This window comes from Rutilus rutilus (assembly GCF_951802725.1).
Source record: "Rutilus rutilus genome assembly, chromosome: 15".
Lineage (NCBI taxonomy): Eukaryota > Metazoa > Chordata > Actinopteri > Cypriniformes > Leuciscidae > Rutilus > Rutilus rutilus.
The window spans coordinates 18,535,755-18,557,181 of NC_140220.1; the positions used below are offsets into that span (position 1 = coordinate 18,535,755).

The 21,427-nt window shown below is 38.9% G+C and overlaps 1 protein-coding gene across 1 annotated transcript; it reads right to left on the reverse strand.

Annotated features, from left to right (window-relative positions):
• Positions 1 to 5,336: 5,336 nt before the first annotated feature.
• Positions 5,337 to 20,456, reverse strand: ccnk (cyclin K). Its single transcript, XM_084433085.1, has 11 exons — positions 20,318 to 20,456; positions 18,559 to 18,834; positions 18,359 to 18,440; positions 13,116 to 13,247; positions 12,920 to 13,025; positions 12,765 to 12,822; positions 10,347 to 10,516; positions 9,158 to 9,360; positions 8,705 to 8,738; positions 8,530 to 8,598; positions 5,337 to 7,043 (listed from the first exon to the last, which is right to left on the reverse strand). Exons 2-11 carry the CDS (start codon positions 18,759 to 18,761, stop codon positions 6,466 to 6,468), a joined length of 1,635 nt encoding a protein of 544 aa, XP_084289211.1. The 5' UTR covers positions 18,762 to 18,834; positions 20,318 to 20,456; the 3' UTR covers positions 5,337 to 6,465.
• Positions 20,457 to 21,427: the final 971 nt, after the last annotated feature.

Consider the following 21,427-nt stretch of genomic DNA (forward strand, 5'->3'; position numbering starts at 1 on the left):
TATGTGACGGTGAGAATATTTTACCACTGGTTAATCAACGTGTGACACCGCTGGGGGCTTTTGAATTGCTAACTTAAAAACGAAAGTAAAATTTGTTCGTCCGCACTGACATGGATAATGGTGCAGAGCGAGCGTTTTCAATGAATTCCTATGGAAGTAAGAATGAACAAAAAAACGTTCGCTCTTCTCTGCCCGTTCCTCGCCTCGCCATATATATATATATATATTTATTTTTTGTTACATATATATAATGTATATATATATTTTTTTGTTACATTATATATATACAGTACCAGTCAAAAGTTTGGAAACACTACTATTTTTAATGCTTTTGCAAGAAGTCTCTTATGCTCATCAAGCCTGCAGTTAAAAAAAAAAAAAAAAAAAAAAGAAAAACAGTAATATTATGAAATATTATTACAATTTAAAATAATGGTTCTCTTTTTTAATATACTTTAAAATGTAATTTATTTTTGTGATGCAAAGCTGAATTTTCATCAACAAGTACTCCAGTCTTTGGTGTCTTATGATCCTTCAGAAATCATTCTAATATGATAATTTGATACTCAGTTATTATCAATGATGGAAACAGTTGTGCTGTTTAATATATTTTTTTGGAATACTTTTTTCAGGATTCATTGATGAGTAAAACGTTAACAGCATTTATTCATAAAAACAGCATTTATTGAAAATAAAAACATTTCTAACAATATAAATCGTTACCATCACCTTTTATCAATTTAACGCATTCTTGTTGAATTAAAGTACTAATTTCTTTTAAAAAAAATAGTTATTGTTCCCAAACTTTTGAACGGTAGTGTATATTGTTACAAAAGATTTCTATTCTAAATAAATACAGTTCTTTTTAACTTTTTATTCATCAAATAATCCTGAAAAAAGTATCTCAGGTTATAAAAAAATATTAAGCAGCACAACTGTTTCCAACATTGATCATAAATCAGCATATTAGAATGATTTCTGAAGGATCATAAGACACCAAAGACTGGAGTACTTGCTGATGAAAATTCAGCTTTGCATCACAAAAATAAATTACATTTTAAAGTATATTAAAAAAGAGAACCATTATTTTAAATTCTAATAATATTTCATAATATTACTGTTTTTTTTTGTTTTTTTTTTGTTTTTTTTAACTGCAGGCTTGATGAGCATAAGAGACTTCTTTCAAAAGCATTAAAAATAGTAGTGTTTCCAAACTTTTGACTGGTACTGTATATATATACATATAGCTGCGAGCAGCGATGGAGGGCCCAAGCCGGTGACACCGCCACCCCGGTGGCTTTAGTGTAACTAAAGGCACCAGGGTGGTGGTGCCACCGGCTTGGGCCCGCAATCGCTGCTCGCAGCTATATTTTCTCCTTAAAACTGCAGTGAACCAAAGACAAAAAGTCTTAAAAACGCAGTTTGAAATCGCTGTGTTTCTAACGTCACAAACTACCTTGTAACCAATCAGATTAACGTGTGATCGTCAACAAGTGGATCTCTGAGCTGGTGTGAGTGATTGGAGGCGGGGCTCATTTGCATATTCATACAACCTCGTATATTAAATGAGGCAAGGGTGTAGAGTTACATTCAAGCTATTTTAAGGCATGAAGAATTTTTTTCCAAGGAAAAAACATTTAAATAAGTCATTTTGGTATATTTGACTGGTACTCCAAAGCATACCAGAGGCCCCTTCAGCCCGAGCCTGGACTTGCTATTTTTGGCACCTCACAAATAAAAAGAACAATTCCTACTATAATGCGGCAACCATTGGAACTGGGATTGATAGTTGCCAAGAGACTGATATTGAAGGAATGGAAGTCTCCCACTCCTCCTTCCTTTCAGGTATGGATCACTGATATGTTATCCATAATACAAATGGAGAAACTCCGCACCAGTCAAATGGACACATTTTTCCGTTCTTGGAATCCTTTCTTAACTCATTTTGAAAAAGCCAAAATACAGTAAGCTAATTGTGTTCCTGTATTAACAACCTTTCCTCCTACCGCTGTACTAAATACGACTGTAAACAACTGGCAAGAGCTGCATCTGAGCCCTGTTTGTTTGTTTGTTTGTTTGTTTGTTTGTTTGTTTAATTTGAAAATGTAAATAAAAAAAATAAAAAAAAATAAAAAAAAGTCATTTTGGTGATCAAAGATGAATTTTAAGGGATAAAATTATTGACTACAGGGGGACTTTAATATTTTTTTTATGTAGATAGTAGGTACACATTATACTAACATTAATATCACAATGCAAATGCACAGGGAGGCATTAAGCAAATTTATTTAAACAAAGGACAAAAGACATGAGAATAGTTTCTGATAAACTATCCAAGTTTTCAATTGAACAAATAGTTAGCCTGCCTGAACAAATAACTTTATTAGTCATGAACAGATCAGCAGTTCACGAGCATTCAAATAGAAATAGAAATATATGAATCAAACTTTGACATGAATGTATTTTAACTAATGACCTGTTTAATAAACTATTACATTTGCTTAGTCATAATCAGTTATAATAAAGTGTTCACTTTAGACACTGATCAGCCACAATATTAAAACCACCTGCCTAATATCGTGTAGGTACCCCCCTCGTGATGCCAAAACGTCTCTAATGTATGGACTCCACAAGACCTCTGAACGTGTCCTGCAGTATCTGGCACCAAAACATTAGCAACAGATCCTTCAAGTCCTGCAAGTTGCGAGTATGGATTGGATTTGGTTCAGTACATCCCACAGATGTTCAGTCGGATTGAGATATGGAGGCCAAGCAACACCTCTTTGTCTTGTTCCTCAAACCAATCCTGAACAATTTTGGTTGCCCCAACCCTACACATTTTTGATGTCTCTCTTATCTTGACACGCCCTTCTGAGGTCTTGGAGTATTTACTAAATGGCTAATGAGTTGAATCAGGTGTTTTATTGGCGAGACGTCTGAAATGTACTTCAGGAACAGGGTTGGGAACCACTGAACTATCCTGCTGAAAGAGGCTACTGCCATCAGGAAACTCCATTGCTGTGAAGAGCTGTACTTTGTCTGAAACAATCTTTAGGTATGTGGTACGCGTCTAACATCCACATCATGACTGAACTGACTTCAGCTGAACAATGACACTATTTACAGCTGCTGTACAGCAGATTTGAGTTCTGTTTGCATCATTGAATAATTTTCCTGTTATCACTGTAAAGCTGCTTTGAAACAATCTGTATTGTTTAAAGCGCTATATTCATGACGACATGAATTCCAGCACCCAAGGTTTGGCCGCATGCCCATTTTAGGCACTTTCGGCAGTGGACGGGGGTCATCGTGGACACTGGACACTCAGACTGATTGGACCAGATGGGCTAGTCTTCACTCCCCACATGCATCAATGAGCCTTGGGCACCTGGGTTCACCGGTTGTCCTTCCTTGGACCACTTTTGGCAAGTACCAACTACTGCATACTGGGAACACCCTACAAGACTTAAGTCATCCTGTAGTCAATCATTTTATCCCTTAAAACTCATATTTGACTACCAAAATGACATATTTAAAAGTTTTTTTGGTTCCACTTTATTTCGATAGTCCACTTTAGACATTATACTAACTATAAGTAACTCACATTAGAGTATTAGTAGACTATTGTAGACTGTCAGTAAACTGGTAGGTTATGGTTAGATGTTAGGGTTCGGGTCAGTAGAATAAGTTGACTTGTAGTTGCCAAGTTACTTAAAGTCTGTTGGGGGAGCATGAACATAAAGTTAGCAGATATTAAGCATACATTCAACTAATACTCTAATGAGAGTTTGTTGACATATAGTTACAAAGTTACTTATAGTTAGTAGAATGTCTAAAGTGGAGCCATTTTTTTTCCTTGAAAAAGAATTCTTCATGCCTTAAAATAGCTTGAATGCAACTCTACACCCTTGCCTCATTTAGTATACAAGGTTCTATGAATATGCAAATGAGCCCCGCCTCCACTCACTCACACCAGCTCAGAGATCCACTCATTGACGATCACAGGTTAACGTGATTGGTTACAAGATAGTTTGTGACGTCAAAAACACCAACGATTTCAAACCGTGTTTTTGGTTTACTGGAGTTTTAAAGAGAAAATACTCAGCAATGGTGTTGACTTATGAATTTGTACATGGTTTGTTTTAAAGCATAGTAAAAACACCACATTGTAACAACATTAAAAGCTTTTTCACCGCAGGGGGACTTTAATGTTTTGGAGATGCTCTGACCCAGTTGTCTAGTTGTTTTGGCCCTTGTAAAAGTCAAATCTTTTCACTAATGCCTGCTACAGACTGTGCGATTTTGACAATCCTATAAGATCATTACAAATCACACTGTACGACATGGATATAATAAACTTAGGTACGACATGTATGTAGACTGTACGATAATGACACCTATTGAATCGTAGGCTACGACTCAAGTTACTATAGAAGAATAAAACATCAGCATGCGCTAGTGGTAAACAAATAGAGCAAGATGAATCACACTTTGGCAATTGTGGTTTTTATGTGTGCTGAAAAAAAGAGAAAGCAAAAGAGGAGAATATGGATGCGGTCATTGCTAGGTAAAAGAGGCTAACTTGGCATGCCAATTGTAAATGGAGCTTGAGGTAAGTCATTTTAAGTTTAAGCGGCGTGTCGCATTGATCAATACGCCATTTCCTGTTGCATTTTCATTGGCTAGTCAGTAGACATCGGTCATATCAGCAAACACACTGTGAGATGATCATGCTAAATTTATGACCCTGTCTGAAAATGATCTCAGGCTATCTTTAGTTGCAAGACTGTGACAACGTCCATCTTTGAACCTCTCTCACAGTACGACGCAAGACCACCGTTTAGGAGCCACGACCACAGAAATCACCACGATCTTTCATCTGGGACAGCCCAAAAATCATACAATGTGTACCAGGCATTACACACACACTTCTAACACATGAAATTCTGACTGTTCACTTGCTAATATATCCCACACCTTGACAGGTGCCATTGTAACAATATAATCAATGTAATTCACTTCACCTGTCAGTGGTTTAATGTTGTGATGTTTCAGTATATACTGACATACAGTATATCTTGGGATGCTTTTTCTTCTGTCATTCTATGCATGACTGGTTCATTCAGCCAGGAGCTTGTTTGTATCGTTTGAAACTCAGGCAAGGTTTGTAAGCCACTTTCCCACACTATTCTCATGTTAATCCGTATCATTTTTACACCTTGTGGATATAGGCCTACATGTTTATTCCAAAACCAAATTAGTTTCTCTGGTAATTGATAGCATGACAGTGGTGCAGTCAATAATTTCTTTAACACAAGACAATTCAATAAATGCTTATGGGGAAAAAAGACTTTTATTATCTGCCTAAAAAACAGCAAACACAAGGTGGCTGTGCACTGCAAGTCCTTTGTCAATCAACTATTAACCAAACTAAGGCACATACGGGAAACTATGATACTAACAATGTCCATCAATCAATGCACTTAACTCAGTCAAAGATGCCAGAAACGCATCTGAATAAAAGGACTGCCAAGGATGATTTTTGGGATATTTTCCCCATGTCGCTAAGAAAATAATATAAATTCTGTAACACATCAACTAAAAAGCAAAGCCAGAGGCATGTGAAGACATAACATCGAGAGGAAAAAAAAGATATTGCAGAATAAATCATATGTACAACCAAGAATTCATAATTCAGAAAGGTGTTTGGAATGTAAGTGGTGATGTGAATGAATTTAAAGGGATAGTTCCTCCAAACTGAAAGTTCTGGCATTATTTATTCACACACATGTCATTCCAAATCTGTATGACTTTTGTTTCCAATGAACACAGAGAGATTTTGATGAGTCTTTACCTCGTCAGATCTTTTCATACAAAAAACATTTATATTGACCAGAATGAAAATTATGAGAATTAAAAATAATAATTCATACTACTATATTCCATGTCTTTTGAAACCAAACAAATGCTTAGTGTGAGGAACTTCAAAGCTGAAATCAGCTCTAAAATCAATTTAATTCTGTCTGTGCTATCTGTCTGACTTCAGAAAACTTAGAAAAGACCAAGTCATGGACCACAAGTCCACTTTTATAGTGGGTTTTTTTTTTGGTCCTTTTTGCAGAAAGACAACCAATTGTCACTGTATGGAAAAATATCCATGAAGATTTGATGAAATTCACACAGATTTAGAACAACATGAGGGTGATTTTGAGGTGAACTATCCCTTTAATTCGAAGAAGTGGAGAGGAAGTCTCACCGAATGGTGAAACCCTGAACCCAAGCGGAAGTCTGTTGTAGTTCACATCCTCCCTGACACTCAAGTTCCACCAGTGTTCAACCTGGCAGCTGAAATGTCTGTATCTTCCTGTGAAACCTGCATCAGAATACACATAAACCTGGTACAGACGGTATATACTGTATACAGGCACATGTATCCTGGGTGTGAAGAACTGATTTCATCACCTCTCATCTCATCCACGCCCCTCTGTTCATTCCTGCCACAGGCGGCATGGCGTGGGGGGGCAGCGGCACCTGAGGTTGGCCAGGCGGGACGGGCGGAGGAGGGTACCCAGCGGGGGGGAGGCCCATGCCCGGAGGGGGCACACTGTGCCCTGGTGGCATGCGTGGGGGTGGAGGGGGGTAGCTGGGGTTGTAGCCTGGAGGAGGGTAAGATGGGGTGGGCGGGGGCAGATTGGGAGGAGGGTAGGTGGTTGGGGGAGGGCCCGGAGGCGGGGGGTTTTGGTGTGGATAGACGTGCGGGTGGTAAGGGAGCCCGTATGAAGGAGGCATGGGTGCATAAGAGGGCCCTTCGGTCTTCATCATGGACTGCAGACTCTGAAACCCCTCCCCGGACATGTACGAGCTGGACGTGGACATTCCCATGATGTAGCTGGAGGGCGGAGGGGGGGGAGGGCGGTGGGGTAGAGGGGGCGGGGCCCCGTGGGGCAGGGGAGGAGCCGGCCCTTGTGCTGGGTCCATTTCAGAGGGTGTGGCTGGTTCTGCTTCAGCAGGAGGCGCTGGGATGGCAGAGGGAGCCTTGCGATCTGTGTGTGGGCAGATTGCAGACAAGTTTTTAACATCATTGATACACTATCAAATCAATAGAGTCCTTGATGAAAAATCTAATAGCAAATTTTAATAAAAATGACAATTGGGATTTAAAATGTAATACAAAACAATATTTATATTCAACAATATTTATAATAATTAATATTGTTTAATTTGATTTGCAACCTTAAATATACAATACTAATATTAATGGTCTTAATTTCTTTTTTTATCTGAAAGTCTTTTCGTCAATTATTTAGCAAAGATTTGTGACAATGATGACACTTGGCAATCTGATTGCTCTTTATTATTATTGCTACTTTCCTTAGACAAAGGCTCTGTTTTTAAGGTAGAAAAATCTATTATTATTTCCTAATTTTGAATATCTCTGCAAATATAGGTGGATTTGACATTTCTTGGGGTCTTCTTAACTATTAGTCAAATTCAGCGACAATGATGTTATTTAAATCTAATTGTTTTCTTTTATCGTTGTCACTCTCCTTAAATTTCGCCAGTGTTTTCATGGTAAAGTTGCATATGTAGTATCTTTTATTATTATTTACTTGTTTTGTTTTTTTATACATATTTTATAATTGATCTGGTCCATTTGTACAATATCACCTTGTCCATAATGTCACACTGGGCTAAAATCTGTTTTGACCTCCCTTGCCTGTGTTTTGTGTTGTGGTTAACTGCAAACTTGAATGTAACTTTTTGTGTGTGCGTGTAGGTGTGTTTGGTCCTGTCCTGGGATTGTACTGTTTATTTGTTTGGAAATCTTAAAATACTACTAAAATCTTCATTTTTTTAATGTTAAACCACTGAATTCTTATTTTGACGGAAAACACACGAGAGCCCTTAAAGATTCTCTTTTATTGATACGTGCTTCTAATTACCAGTTTGGGAATTTGGTTGGTGCATGTTGCACTCCCAAACACAAGTTAAAGCAACCCAAACATAGACAGACATAAATCCTGTAGCAGATCTAGGCAGGTGGAGCTGCGGGAGGTAGAGGGTTTTTAGAGGAACTCTGATGACAGTGAACACTGAACCAGACTATTTAAATGTTGAGCAAGCAATCTCATTGGCTGCAGGATCAGCAGAGGCCAATCATCTTGAGCCATGTGGTAATGATGTGATTGCTTGCAGATTGCATGTAAAGGACTGATCATCTTGCGCCCTCTAGAGTTTCATGACTAAACTAGATATTTATTTCTGTCAAAATAATAACAATAATTACAGACCACAAACTTTTGAACAGTAGTGCGTGTATGTGTGTGTTTGTAAATGCATTACTAAAAGCAGTTTGTCTGAAGTACTAGGATGCAGAGTAATCGATCATGTAACATCAAGATAATTTCTAATTTCTAATAATGTTATGTAAACGAAATCAGATTACTTCATATTTTGGTTTATGATGAGCAATGAACATGTATCCAATGATTTATTCTGCTGCCTATTTCAAACTCCAGAAAGCCTCACCTGGGGGTTGGGACACAGGAAGAGGGGGCATCGGACTCTCCAGGCGGGGTATCTTAGACCCAACTTGCTCTGAAACAAAGACAAATTAACACTTAATAATGGTAATTCACCATCTCACAATAGACATTCATTATCATGACACTATAAAATGTCCTCTGCATGCAGAGTGATTTACCTGCTGGGGCTTTAGGTTCATCTTTAGGAGAGACCTACAAAACAAAAACAAGTTGTATACAAACGTTTACATTGCATTACATTGCTGAGACTTTATTTCATATCAAAAGTAACAAATAACAAAGCACATTTCATTTTCAGCCAAATTTTTTTTTTCATTTTGACACAGATCTGGCCTGAGTTTCAAAATTGTTAATCGCAGTGCTATACAGTTTGTGTAAAAGCCACAATTTAATGTGATTCCCACTTTTAAAAATGAAATCAGTTTTAGCCGAATTTCTGGTAAAGAACTACACTACCCATAATCCTGAAGGAGAAAGCACCTTAGACCCACCAATTAAGAGTCAGGAATGAAGTATGAACGGCTGTGTCCCAGGGAAGGGACGGGAAAGAATTTGGGACACAAATTTGTGTTTTCCAAAATATATCAGCTGACTGTAAATGCTTAACTTACATGTTGGCGTTTAATCTTGGCGGGTGGGCTGGCCTGGGGAGAGTTTTTCTTGGAGGGGGGTTGAGCGGGAGGGTTCGGCACACCCGACTGGCCGGGCTGTGCCGCAGGAGGGGGCGGGGGTTTCTCTTTATCCTGCATCTGAGGCTGCTGGGGGATCGGCTGCTTACCCTGCGAGTACAAATCCAGAATCTGGTGGCAGATGTCTGTAAAACACAAGAAAAGAGCATTGAGATGAAGAAAAACAGGAAGTGAGCAGTACATCATGATGTTTCTACACTACCAGTCAAAAGTTTTGGATCTGTAAGATTTTTTATGTTTTTAAAAGAAGTCTCTTCTGCTCACCAAGCTATTCATTTGATTAAAAAAATAAAATAAAAGGTCTGTTTAAAATAACTGTTTTCTATTTCTGTTTAATATATTTTCAAATGTAATTTATTATTGTGATCAAAGCTGAATTTTCAGCATCATTACTCCAGTCTTCAGTGTCCATTTGATGCTCAAAAAACATTCATTATTTTTATCAATGTTGAAAACAGTTGTGTAAATTTTTTTTAGGATTCTTTGATGAATAGAACGTTCAAAAGAACAGCATTTATTTGAAATAGAATCTTTTGTAACATTATAAAATTTCTTTACTGTAACCTTTGATCAATTTAATTCATCCTTGAATAAAAGTATTGATTTCTTTCCCCCAACAAATAAAATAAAAATTCTTACTGACCCCAAACTTTTGAACAGTGGTGTTTAATGTTACAAAAGCTTTCTATTTCAGAGAAATGCTATTCTTTTGAACTCTTTGTTCATCAAAGAATCCTGAAATAAAAATGTAAATAACTGTTTTCAACATTGATAATAATGAGAAATGTTTCTTGAGCATCAAATCCGCATATTAGAATGATTTCTGAAGGATCATGTGACACTGAAGACTGGAGTAATGATGCTGAAAATTCAGCTTTGCATCACAGGAAAGTACACTTTACTATATATTCACATAGAAAACAGCTGTTTAAAATGGTAATAATATTTCACAATATTACTTTTGTGTATTTTCAATCAAATAAATGCAGCATTGGTGAGACTCCTTTTAAAAACATTAAAAATCTTACTGATCCAAAACTTTTGACTGGTAGTGTAATTGATTATTATGACAGAGGCACATAGAGAGAGTTTGTCAAACCCAGTCTCTCACCCTCCAGCAACTCCACTGGCACATCTTGTACAAACTGCTCCCACCAGCGGCGGGACGACTGCTTGGACGTCCACTCCTGAATGTCAAACTTACACAGCCGGCCGGCAAGGTACATGACGGCCACTGCTATGATCTCAGGCTCCCACTGAAGGGACAGCATTGTGCAGAGACTGGAACATGCGACACACAAACATGTTATTACTGCGCAAGAGTCAAAGACGATGACATTAAATATTTTGCTTGTAAAACGAAGCCTTTCACATTCTTTTGTTGCTTTTTGGTGCAAAATAAACAATGTCCGAAAATAACAAGGTTTCAATGTCATTGATAATAGTTCCCTCACTGTTGTAAACGAAGCAACTGTGATCAAAAGACATGCAAACTAGAAAAGCTGCAATGGTCACAAATTGTGCATCCCTTAACAGCTTCTAACTTAAGGAAATTTAATGGCCAGGCAGCAGAATACAGCGTTTTTAGTCGTTTGCGCTGATCCGTGTGAATGGGGATCGTTTTGACAATGGTGTCGTCTGTACGCGGAAAACTAAAAGAAAATTGAAAAAGATTTAAGCATATCGTTGTCGTGTAAACGTACCCTAAGATCTCCTCCAAGTTCTCCCTTTTCTTGCATTGAGCAAGAACATAAATGGCAAAAAAAAAAAAAAAATCACAATATCTCTTAATGTTCTTTGGACAGGTGCAGTTTTTACAGAGAGAAAGAGTATTATTACAGGGTGTCTACAGATATGAACAAGTTAAATTTAAGACTTTTTAAGACCTTTTTAATGCCACTTTGAATGAAATTTAATACCAAACCTGTGATGGAAATACAAATTATATTACATAAGTATATATTATGGGTGTAACGGTTCACAAAATTCACGGTTCAGTTCGATACGATACACTTGTGTCATGGTTCGGTTCGGTACGTTTTTGATACAGCATAAAGAAATAAATGCCAGAGAAATGTCCTTGATTTAAATGTTTTATTCTTTTTTATATTAAAACTAACATCATAAAGTATGATTTTTTTTTTTTTTTTTTACTTTGAGCAATTCTAGAGCTATAATTGACTATTCTTAGGAGCATATAAAACAAAGCAGCTCCTTGGAAAAAATGAAATGTCATATTGTAATAGTTATAAACAAAGGTTTATTATAGTTCAGATTAACATTTGAGGGCAGCAATTGTATTCATAATGTCAAAATAAAACCGACGTGTTACTTGAAGGCATTATAGCCTACTATTCCTGCCAAACGTACATGGTTGCAGTTAGTGTTACTACAGTAAATCCATGGTGAATGTTGCTGATCTGTGGACACCGATAGTTCATTCATGGCACAATGTTTCTTCCAGGTTTCCACGTCAGCGCTGTTTGATCCGTTAATAACGGAGAAATATGAATGCTTCGTTCTCACTAGATCTCGCAGCGATGTTATTACTTCTGTCTGTTCTGTGACGAATACAAATGCTTTCTTTACTGCATCTCTTATTAGCGCTGTGTAGTAACAGTGTCGCATGATCACGATCGGCTCGCGCTGCACTGGTCCAAACTGATAAACGGTCCTTCAACCACACAATAACGAGCAGTTTCGTTCCGCTTGCATTTTACGTTTGCCATTTGATGTTGGGCAATGTTGTGGTCGCGCCGGCGTCTCTTACATTATGAGCGCGCTTTCCACGCGCAACGCGCCTACATTTGAAACAACGAAACGGCGTTACCAGAAAAAGCCTACATTATCATTATCAATATCTGTTTATGTAATAAAATCTGAATCATTCTCGCGATTCGATGCTTCACTGGTTATTTGACGGACATTAGGTGCGTCAGACTGGAGAAATTTTAGCGGTAACGTGACCAGAAATATTTAAGACCTATCGAATCTGAATTTAAGACATTTTAATACTTTTTAAGGCCTTTTATTAGGAAAATTTTATTTAAGACATTTTAAGACTTTTTAAGGACCCGCGGCCACCCTGTATTATTTTAGTATCAGTGAGATATTATTATAGTTTATTTTATATTTTCAATTAGATACATTTTTGTATTTTCTGTTTTCATTTTAATTTGAGTTAAAGTTTTAGTAATGTTGTTGTTGTTTTAGTAACAAGTTTTTGTTAGATTTTATAAAAAAAAAAATATTTAATTTTAATTTTAATGAAAATAATTTTTTATTTCAATTAATTCATTTTCAATGTTGATTTGGCAACTAGCTGAAATAAAATAAGTTTAAACTTTTATTTCATTTCAGGTTAAAAAACAATATTTATGGTTAATCTTAGTTAACTATAATAACCCTGGTATGGATATATGGCAATAACTGAATGATAACCGAATCATGGGGACAAAAAATATATAATTAATGATACAAATAATGAAAATACCGTTTCATTGCTGGTAATAAATAAAGTCAATCCAACCTGTCATTGACAAATGTCCACGCCATCTGCACAAGCTTCTGAACTTTGTTCTTGTCACCTAAAAATTAAACCATCCAATGAACAACGTCACAAAGCAGCACTATATAAATAACAACAACTTGAATTGACTTCTGAATGAAATTTTAAACAAATACCTTTGAGCTGTTTAGCATAGCGCAGCAGAAACTGGTAGGGGTGTTCAACTTGTAAATCAAACTTGATAGTCTGGAGTAAAATTCTTTCCAAGACCATGACCTCTTCCTGTGGAAAAATCCCACGAAAAACAAGTGATGTTTAATGCAGTGCTGCCATGACAAGACTGAGAGTTTGTGTGTTGAATGGGTTGCAAACCTTCGGATCATCTCCAAACTGTGCGAACTGCACATCGGTGAGCAGACTGCGAGCGGTTTTGATGATGTCTTTACATTTCTTAGGGGTTTCTTCTACTTTACCAGCCAAGAAGAGACAACAAGCCCCGGTCACCTGTAGAGGGAAACGTAAATGAACAAACGTGATTCACTTTAGAGTGTGCTACAGGCTACTGCTAACCTTTAACATTCACTGTTCACTCAGTCCCTATCTTTCAACCAAGATGCTTTTAGCTCCCAAAACTCAATCAATCCCGGGACACATTATTAATGTATTTTCTGGAATCTTTGTGTGAAAGGGGCTTGAGATTAGGGCTGAACGATTAATCGCAACAAAACCGCACGCGATTTGCGATTATTTTATGCGCAGCTTGTCAGTGGAGTGCGGCTGACTGGTAGTAAATACTGACCCAATAGAACGCCAGAGGGCGCTCTCATGCGAACACGATAAATATGCCCCGCCACAGAAGTACAATAATGCGCATCATTCCAGGAAATCCCTATCGCTGTAGCTGAATAAACAGAAGATTGAAACGCTTTGATTAAACATGACTTATAAATACACGACTGCCATCTCGATTTAAGTGCGATTACATGGAAAGTGCGATTAATCGTTCAGCCCTACTTGAGATGGCGAACGGGAACATGGTTTGAGTAACATTAGCAATACATTATTAGCTGTTTGATAACGTAGTCAAGCAAAAGGCTAATCATATTAATTACTATTATGTATCCGACATTGTAGAGAGCGATACATAAAACGCATTACCATTCTGATACATCGACTTACGAGCCTTTATAATTCACTCTTCCACTTCTTCTTCGCAATCAGTTTCTGGTTCAAACATATATGGCTGAATTATACCAGTATTTCCACTTGCCATCGTGTAGCGTTTACTACAGTAATGTTGACTGAGTGGATCTCAGAGCTGGTGTGAGTGAGTGGAGGCGGGGCTCATTTGCATATTCATAGAACCGCATATACTAAATGAGGTGAGGGTAAAGAGTTACATTAAAGCTATTTTAAGAAGTTTTTTTTTTTTTTTAAATATGTCATTTGGAATATCAAAGATGAGTTTTAACAGATAGAATAATTGACTGCAGGGGGACTTTAAAGGCCATCAAAATTAAAACTCCAAATAACTCTAAATAACCATAATAGTCGAGTCCCAAAATAGATAAATAGCCCTGGATAAGATGCAGTAGGCATTTTTGAGGAAAAGTACTTCAAGTGTTGTTTCTATATGATTTTTAGGTGCTGAATCCATTTCTGCCGTATAACAAGTTGTAAACATCACTGTTTTGGCATAAACAATAAAAACAAAATGGCTGCCAAAAAAAAAAAAAAAAAAAACGTTTTAATGCATTTATTGCAATTTAAACATTAAACATTATAACTAAACTATGCATTCTCAGAATATTTAAACATGTAAACAATAAAAAAACAACATTAACATGAAAGGGACAGTTTTTAATGGCTGCTGGAATTATGCCAAGGTACCAAGGTACACTGGGAAGCATATATCAGTGGAAATATGCAATTATGCCCAGCCCGAAGGGGGGAACTTGGAATACACATGACCCCAGGGGGCTGCATATTGAGAATCACTGGGGTGTCCAGCCGCAGGTGAAATATTTCAAACCCAGGGGTGGTCGCCCAGAGGCCGTGTTAGGTGTCGCCCAGCCTGCAGCTCTACAGATGTCTGTTAGCGAGGCGCCATGCGCTAGAGCCCAAGAGGATGCCACACTCCGGGTGGAGTGGGCCGTCACACCAAGGGGGCATGGTCGACCTTGCTGCTGGTAAGACAAAGTAATGGCGTCCACTATCCAGTGAGACAACCTTTGCTTGGAGAGAGCCTTTCCCTTCAGCTTCCCACCATGACAGACAAAGAGCTGGTCTGAAGTCCTGAAACAATGCGTTCTGTCTACGTAAGCATGGAGGGTGCGTACTGGACAGAGCAGTGCCAAGGCTGGGTCTGCCTCCTCCGAGGGCAGCGCTTGCAGGTTCACCACCTGGTCTCGAAAGCGTGTGGTGGGAACCTTGGGCACATATCCAGGCCGAGGTCTCAGGATCACGTAAGAGTTAGCCGGTCCAAATTCCAGGCACGCTTTGTCAACCGAAAATGCCTGCAGGTCCCCTACCCTCTTGATGGAGGCCAATGCAACCAGGAGCACTGTCTTCATTGACAGGAACTTAAGCTCCACTGATTGCAGAGACTCAAAGGGAGCACTCTGCAGAGCAGTTAAAACCACTGAGAGGTCCCAAGAGGGAACGAGAGGAGGGCGAGGAGGATTCAGTCTCCTCGCTCCTCTCAGGAAACTGATGATCAGGTCGTGCTTTCCAATGGACTTACCATCAACTGCATCGTGATGTGCGGCAATGGCGGCACCATACACTTTCAGGGTGGAGGGAGACAGCCTTTGCTCCAACCCTTCTTGCAGGAAGGAAAGCACGACACTGATCGGGCCTTTCGTGGGTTCTTGAAGTTTAGAAGAACTCCAGTTGACGAAGAGGTTCCACTTCAACGCATAGGCATGTCTCGTGGACGATGCTCTAGCGGAAGTGATGGTAGCCACCACCACTGGTGGTAGGGTACTCAAACCTGCCTCGTCCCGTCCAGGAACCACACATGGAGATTTCAAAGATCGGGACGAGGGTGCCATAGGGTGCCCCGTCCCTGAGAAAGCAGGTTCTTTCTCAGAGGAATTGGCCAGGGAGGTGCTGTCGCGAGGAGTACTAGTTCTTGGAACCAGGTGCGGTTGTGCCAATACGGGGCAACCAAAATGACCTGCTCCTCGTCCTCCCTGATCTTGCGCAAGGTCTGCGCAAGGAGGCTCACTGGGGGAAACGCATACTTGCGTAGGCCCCGCGGCCAGCTGTGCGCCAGTGCATCCGTGCCGAGCGTGCCCTCGGTCAGAGAATAAAACAGGTCGCAGTGGGACGAGTTGTGGGAGGCAAACAGATCTACTTGTGCGTCCCCGAACTGATCCCAAATCAGCTGAACCGACTGGGGATGAGTCTCCATTCTCCAGCGAGAGGCCGAAACCGAGACAGATCGGCTGCACGGTTCAGGTCTCCCGGGATATAAATGGCTCGAAGCGACCTCAGATGCTTCTGACTCCATATGAGGAGGTGGCGGGCGAGTTGCGACATACGACGGGAGCGCAGACCACCTTGTCGGTTGATGTACGCTACTGTGGCGGTATTGTCTGATCGGACTAATACGTGCTGACCCCTGAGCAACGCACAGAAGCGGTGCAGGGCGAGACGTACAGCCTGCAACTCGAGGCAACTGACATGCCAAAGGCGCTGGGGTCTTGTCCAGGAGCCCGCGGCAGCATGTCCATTGCACATGGCGCCCCATCCCATTGTGGAGGCATCTGTTGATATAACAACATGCCAGGAAACTCGTTCTATGGGCACTCCAGCCCATAGAAAACTGAGGTCCGTCCACGGGGTGAAGGTCTGACAGTCACTGGGACTCGGAGCGTGCCGTGTTGCCATGCCCACCTCGGGACTTCATCGCGAAGCGGTCTCATATGAAGCAAACCGAGCAACGTTACTGCGGCTGCGGATGCCATATGCCCCAGGAGCCTCTGAAATAGTTTCAGTGGAACCGCACTCTTGCCCTCGAACTGACGAAGGCAAGTTAGCAGTGACTGCGCGCGCTCGCTCGTAAGCTGCGCGCACATGGCGACCGAGTCGATTTCCATACCGAGAAAAGAGATCCTCTGCACGGAGCAGAGTTTGCTCTTCTCCCAGTTGACCCGAAGGCCCAGACAAGCTAGGTGCCGGAGCACTAGGTCCCTGTGTTCGCAAACCTTGTCTCGAGAGTGAGCTAGGATCAGCCAGTCGTCGAGAGGAACAAGGGCTGCCTCGACAACCTTCGTGAAGACGCGAGGAGACAGGGCTAGCCCGAAAGGGAGAACCGCGTACTGGTATGCCTGCCCCTTGAATTATATATATATATATACTGGTATGCCTCATTTGCATATGTAAACATGACATTTCAGAAAACTTGTAATACAAAAAATGTCTGTCTCTATGTAAGTGAAAAACTGGAAAGGTGTTATGGTGATATCTATAACTTAAAAATGTTACCCTATCCACCTATAGTGTTTCGGCTGTGAATAATGCACCTATTGTTTCAATAACAATTACAAGAAAATGGGACTCTTATTTCAATGTTATACGGTGGATCCTTATTCAGGAGACATTGAACTTTCTAAAAATGTGGTATAACAACTTTTCCTCAAAAATGCCTACAGGGTTACACAATCTTGAAGATTCGGACCTGACTATAAATTGGACCAAATAGTAATTGTATGGTCTTGTAGATTAAATGTGTTTAATTCAAAAACTTAAGTAAAAATCCACTTAAAATAAATTCATATCAATTGAAGAATATCAATATACAGCTATATTTACCCACATACATATAGTATAAGATAAGCAATTCATGTAAAATTTGCACAAATCACATGAATTGCCTTTCAATGTCAGAACAGAGAATTTCACGGAAAGGCGATAGTTTGCAGGTTTGCTCTCTACGGAGTGCCTAAAGGGACAAGGTCGATGCTTTTGCATTTTCACGCAAACGTTTTTCATTCCCTCGAGAAACTTCGCGTTCGCCCGCAAAACCTTTTGAACTCTTTGTGAGCAAACACAAAGTTTCTCGGCCAAACGCAGAAGTTTTTGCGAGGGAACGCAAAGTTTCTTGGGGGAACGCAAAACATAATCATTTTTACAAAATAATTTTTCCTCCATCTCATATTTTTCCCCTTCACCATGTCCCTTCAGTGTCTCTATAGCTCTCTCTGTTTTTGCAATTGAGGGAATATGAGAATTTAATTATTGAGAAATACAATAATTTGGCTTTAACCAAAGACTCATCTTCCCTCAACCGTACTTGAGATCTACTACTACTACTGTGGTATTAAACGGTGGTCAGTATATTAAAATAAATGTAGTCTATAGCCTACATTGCATTGCAAAGGAATCTGAATGGGTGTGCCGTATATACAACCATTTTTAATTCAGAAAAATGATAAAATCACTGTAATGTAACACAATCTCAAGTGCCTTTTTGCTTTATCACTACAAAATCAGAACAAATATTCCTAGATTCCTGTAGCACCTTCCAAACATATATATATTGTTTTTTTTTTTAAGAAAAATACACATAAAATAGCAATGACCAGATTTTCAAAGCATGTTGTACTTACATATCTAGGGAACTGCTTGAAAGAATGAAACATGTAAAAACGATGAAAGTATGTTATTCCAGTTGCCAGAGTGTCATAATGTCTTAAAATGGGTTAAGGATAATATCAAATTCCTCTCAGTATTTAAAACTCAGTCCTACACAGATGTACTTGCACTAAACTGCATTAAAAAGGTAGAAATGGCAGCATTAAGAGGATACAGTCCCAGACGTGTCCCGACGTCAAATATGAACCGGGCCCCCTCTCGTCTGTACCGGGCTTCTGTGGCTGGGTCCAGGCCATCCGACTGGGACGGGGTGTGGGCCAGGTCCTTCTTGTCCCAGTACCAGCATGGCTTTGTGTGGTCCAGATTTGTGGCAAAACTTCCAAAAGTGGCGTTAGAGTTCTCCTTGCCGTCCTTCATTTGGAAGAAATTGAAGGCTGATGCCAAATTGGACAGTCCACCGTTGAACAGCAATAATCTGTACTGCAAAAGACTTAACATATCATTTAGTTAGTTATTTAACCTCAAACATGCTGAAAAGACAAATATATATATATTGAGAAAATATTATCAATTTGACTGTACTGACACTATCAAATGAGAACACAAAAACTTGAACTGAGCTGAATTTTCGGAAAAGCTGCTTTTAAAGTTGTTTCATAACTTTGCAACATTGTTATTGAACTGAACTGAATCAACATTAAACTGAATCATGACACTATTGTCTCCAGTAGATCTGCTTGACAGCTGAAAGTTGTTTCATAATTGATGATTGTTCAGCATTAACACTGTTATTGTCTTGTGTGCTACTATGAAGCTGCTTTGAAACAACCTGTATTGTATTAAAGTACTATATTAAATGCATCTGATGATCTGACTTGACTTTTCACTGGAACTAAAGATTTTGGATTTCAATATCAATCACAAAAGCAGCATGTATTACCATTATTTTTTGGGACATGTTTTCACTGGACGTAGTAGTACAACAAGATGCTTCAGATAATATCATGAAAAAGACCAAGGTACAAGCCATGCTATTATTCAGTACCATGACATGGTATATAAAGAGAAAGTAATTTCGTTAAAATCTCAGGAAAAAATGTCCAGGTCACATCTCTGATAATTATTTTCATGGCAATTAAGCATATTTCACAGCCAAATTTTCATTACAGGAAAGCTTCTGGACATTAAACTAACTGTTGCTATTTCCATTATTCAATTTGGATTCTGATTAGATTTTTAAAGATTCATTAGATTAGGATATTATTATAGGATTTTTTTTTTTTACTTTAATAAAGTCAACAAATGCAGCAGTCAGTATTGTAATAATTTAATACAGTAATAATGTAGTACAGCAACAATGTAGTAAAGCAGAATTACACTCCAATGACAATAACACATTCATTTTGCTCTTTAAAATCGTAAGAATAGAAAATCTGTTTCTTGTAAATATTTAAAATTCTAAATTATATTAAAATATGCGTCATTTACTCCAAGCACACCATACATTTCTATTTACTTAGTTCAATTTGGGGGTGAATGACGTGGAAAGACTCCAGTTGACAGGGTTTATAAAATACCACCAATATCATTGTATTAACATTAGATATCATTGCTGTACCATGGTTATTTAAAGGGAATTCACAATAAATAAGATCAGCTTAGAGTCTGAGTAACATTTAAAGTTTAAAACACTTTTGTTTCGTGTTCACATCACACACTGAAATCCATTAAATACCAAATATTTTAGATATCGCTGATCACGTATGATATTAAGTTACTAAATTCGTACCTGAATTATACATGTGAATGTGATGTTTATGTGAAAATAGCTATTTAATCTCTTATCCCTCAATTAATTTTGACATAATAGACAGTGGGAGTTCAGCGCTTCTAAAAGCGTGACAAAGATCAGATCAATTACTCATCCTTCATTTTATAAATCACATATAGCATACAAAATTCATTCATCTTACCGTTGTAATATATGACACGATTGTGATGTCGATGAGGTTGGCAGTTAGGTAAAATTAATCTTTGTCAGTCTCACATTCACGACATGTTAGCGGCCATTTACTTCGGTCTTCTTCTGACACTTCTCAGCGGCACTAGTGTGCGTCATTAACCCACCAGGAGCAGCATTAGCGCCTTCTGCAGGCCTGGAGGAGAATGCGTAAATATGCTACAGACACAACAAAACAAATTAAATCATCCAATAGCTCATAAACTGTAAAAATACTGTAAAAATATAATAGATAATAGCATTATCATTATTATAGTGCATAATATAGGAAGAAGGGACAGGGCTTTGGATGGAGAATGTGACATTCCATCTAACCCTGTTCAGTGAGACTATTGGATAACACTGGGAAAGTTTGCCTATTACAACCAGAAAAGAAACTGCACCAGGGTTCACCAGCTGGGGAACTCACCTGAGGAGCAGAATAGGTGCTCACATCCCATCCTCAGAGGGGAATGGCACAGAAAAACAAACACCGGCTCCATTTGGAGATTGTAGAATGGGCAACACCTAACACATTCGCATGATTCTACAATCTCCAAATGGAGCCGGTGTCTTCCCGTGTGTTGTTCGGCGCCATTCATTCCTTTTCTTTTCTGGTGGGAATAGGCCAGCTTTCCCAGTGTTATCCAATAGTCTCACTGAACAGGGCTAGATGGAATTTCAGTGATGGAGTCCCTTCTTCCTATACGTTAGTAAGATGTTATCCTGCTATATTTTTCTGTCGATATGAAAAATCGTGTATGTTTAGCAATATGGCAAGTGAATTATGTATATTACGATGTTATGATGAACTATATGCCTTTCTCTACTGACGTTCAAAGTTGGGATAAGCGTTTCTAAGGATATTGATTTTTAGAAGGCAGACTGAGATGGCAAACAGAAACATCAGTTCTGACTAGATCTCTTCCCAAATTGTCCCTCTCTAACATTTTGGTGTTGTTTTTATTCGTTGACAAAAATGTTAATAGATTTTCAAAGGTGAAGGTTGTTGTGATCTGGCTTCAGCTCTGAGATCAAACCCTTCCCACCTGAGAGATCTAGATCTGTCATGTAAATAACATAG

Excerpts from the sequence above, each read along its gene's own strand:
- ccnk (XM_084433085.1), bottom strand. The coding sequence starts at position 18,761 with ATGAAGGACGGCAAGGAGAACTCTAACGCCACTTTTGGAAGTTTTGCC. Across the intron at positions 18,441-18,558 it reads GTCGGGACACGTCTGGGACT|ACATTATGACACTCTGGCAA; the intron begins GTATCCTCTTAA and ends ACCCATTTTAAG. Across the intron at positions 10,517-12,764 it reads TGGACATTTGTCAATGACAG|TCTCTGCACAATGCTGTCCC; the intron begins GTTGGATTGACT and ends CGCATGTTCCAG.